The sequence below is a fragment of the Ceratina calcarata genome, unplaced genomic scaffold, assembly GCF_001652005.2.
Source record: "Ceratina calcarata isolate Rehan_Ccalc_2016 unplaced genomic scaffold, ASM165200v1 scaffold170.2, whole genome shotgun sequence".
Lineage (NCBI taxonomy): Eukaryota > Metazoa > Arthropoda > Insecta > Hymenoptera > Apidae > Ceratina > Ceratina calcarata.
In genome coordinates this window covers 23,765-25,967 of record NW_017138358.1, presented here as the reverse complement: position 1 = coordinate 25,967, position 2,203 = coordinate 23,765, and the positions used below count along the sequence as shown (strand labels likewise).

Sequence of the window (2,203 nt, the reverse complement as noted above, 5' to 3'; positions counted from 1 at the left end):
GCAATATAGGTATATACTAAGTTTCAGTCTTTCTAGTGTTAACGATTTTGAAAAAAACTGGCAAGTCGTACTTTTGAGGAACAGTGTATCGGACGGCAGGCTGCAGGGCCGGTCGCACACTTTCACGATACTCCTATAAATAGCAGCGACGCTACCACGATTGCGGCCCTACATCGTGCTGGCTATTTTCGACAAGCCATCGCCGGCACTCGTTACAGTTCTCCGTAAGTTCTCTCCGCGACGAGTCTTCTTCATCTCCGCGCCGGACGCGATATACCGCGAACAAAGCCCGCCCCGGCCCTGTTTACACCGCGAGCAACAAGAATCCGGTGATAACGGCCAACAAACGAGCCGATTTACGATCCCCAATTATAAACAATTAGATAATTCATTTAATCGGTTTTTCCAATTCTCTGAGAATTCATTTATCTCTGACCGATATTGTTTCACAGCATTTCTGTAAAAATGATTATTTCTTGTGATTTAGTATAAACGACGAGTGTCCCAAGTGAGAAGAAATTCGTTCGAATTCAACGATTAACTATATTTTCGATTTACTCATTCTGGATCGATGTATATAAGTGCCTACGAGAAGATTTCCGACAGGAAGACGTAGAACGGAATTAGGATGACATAGAACGTGTTCGAGAAAATACGTGTGTGCAAAATATTCGTAAAAATAGATCCGGTTTCAAGTCGCAGGCATAGTTACAGAATTATTCAGCGCAGACACTGTAAAATCAATCCACTCAACAACGATAGACATATAAAACAGTGATAATTATTTAAAAAAATATGTCCACAATTTTTGAATGATTGACAAAACATATTTAATCGTACCGAAACGATTCTCCGGTCAGAATCTCGAGTTGGAAACGTTCACGCAGTGATGGTAAGGATTTTTATAGGATAATAAGATCCTGAACGATGTTCAGCTCGCTAAGACTGACTACCATGCGCTCGCACAAGAATCGCGCGAGGCCCGGAAGCGTGGCGACGTCCGCCAGCTCCGATTCAGTCAGGCCCGACGAGATTTCGCCGCATTCCTATCATCCACACAGTTTCCTGTTGCTGGACGACCAGGACAGTTCCATGTGTACTCCGTCGAGTGTTTCTTCTAAAGTAGCTCAGGTCAGAGTGGAACGGGAAGGAGGTAGCCTGGGAGTGACCCTCAGAGGCGGTGTCTCCAGAGCCTTAGTGGTGACCGGAGTGAAATCCGACGGACCGGCTGCTAAAGAAGGCAGGGTGAGACCTGGGGACAGATTGCTGGCTGTCGACGATACGGAATTGAGAGGCCTGACTCTGGCTGAAGCTCAGCGAGCGCTCAGGAGGAGCTCGGATGCTCCTGTCGCCTCGTTGACTATTGAATACGACGTTGCTAACATGGAAGAGGCCAGGGCTGCGACTTCCGGCCCACTTCTGGTACAACTCGAACGAGGACTGTCGGGTAATTTGAATTATGCCAAGTTTTATATTTATATTCAGTCTATGTAGAAATTCGTAGCCCTGAAAAAAGACTATTGTGGAAAGGAATCAGGAGAAAAATGACCGACACTGCGTTAGTATATTAAAGATATATATTTAATCGGGTCGCGACCAGCTTCTTCCACGTCCAGAGCTGTACTGTCTTAAAAACGTTCCCGAAACGCAGCACGTCTCGAGATTTTTAGACGTTGCCGTCGTTATCGGGCTGCCCGTATACCTTACAAAGTTCTTCGCGTTTCCGGCTGGCATTTACCATACTCGTACAATGTCTTACCATCTTATCCTACACTGTACTGGTACGGAACATTGTAAGAGCCTACAGTTTGTTTAATCGATAACAAAAGCCATTGAAGTTGTCATTATATCATTTTCCGCCCTAGGGCGGGAATGTGCTATTTTGCGCCCGCTAAACATGCACGAGAAACCGAATTTCGCGCCCGGAGTGTCAAAAAAAATAGGACCACGCGTAGCCGAATGCATTCGCGTGGGCACGATATGACATAGCAACAGTACATACCACGCGGGTGGCGGCCCGCATAACCAAGCGTAGTCGTACGAGGCAGTACGCAGCGAATTCTTCGAAACTTCAAAGTGCAACTACGCGTGACTTCTTTCTATCTTTCTTTCCGTCCTAATATGTACAATGCTGAAATATACAACATGTAGAATAATGGTAATTAATAAAATCATCCCAAATTGGCAGATAAAAGCTATTTAT

The 2,203-nt window shown here is 45.3% G+C and overlaps 1 protein-coding gene across 1 annotated transcript in view; it reads left to right on the top strand.

Moving 5' to 3' along the window:
* Nucleotides 1–202: 202 nt before the first annotated feature.
* The window catches only part of Grip (Glutamate receptor interacting protein), a 5,451-nt gene continuing 3,450 nt past the window's right edge, over nucleotides 203–2,203 (top strand). The window contains exon 1 of the mRNA XM_018037489.2: nucleotides 203–1,447. Within this exon, the coding sequence (XP_017892978.1) occupies nucleotides 928–1,447 (520 nt within the window). The 5' untranslated portion in view covers nucleotides 203–927. The remainder of the gene's footprint in view (nucleotides 1,448–2,203) is intronic.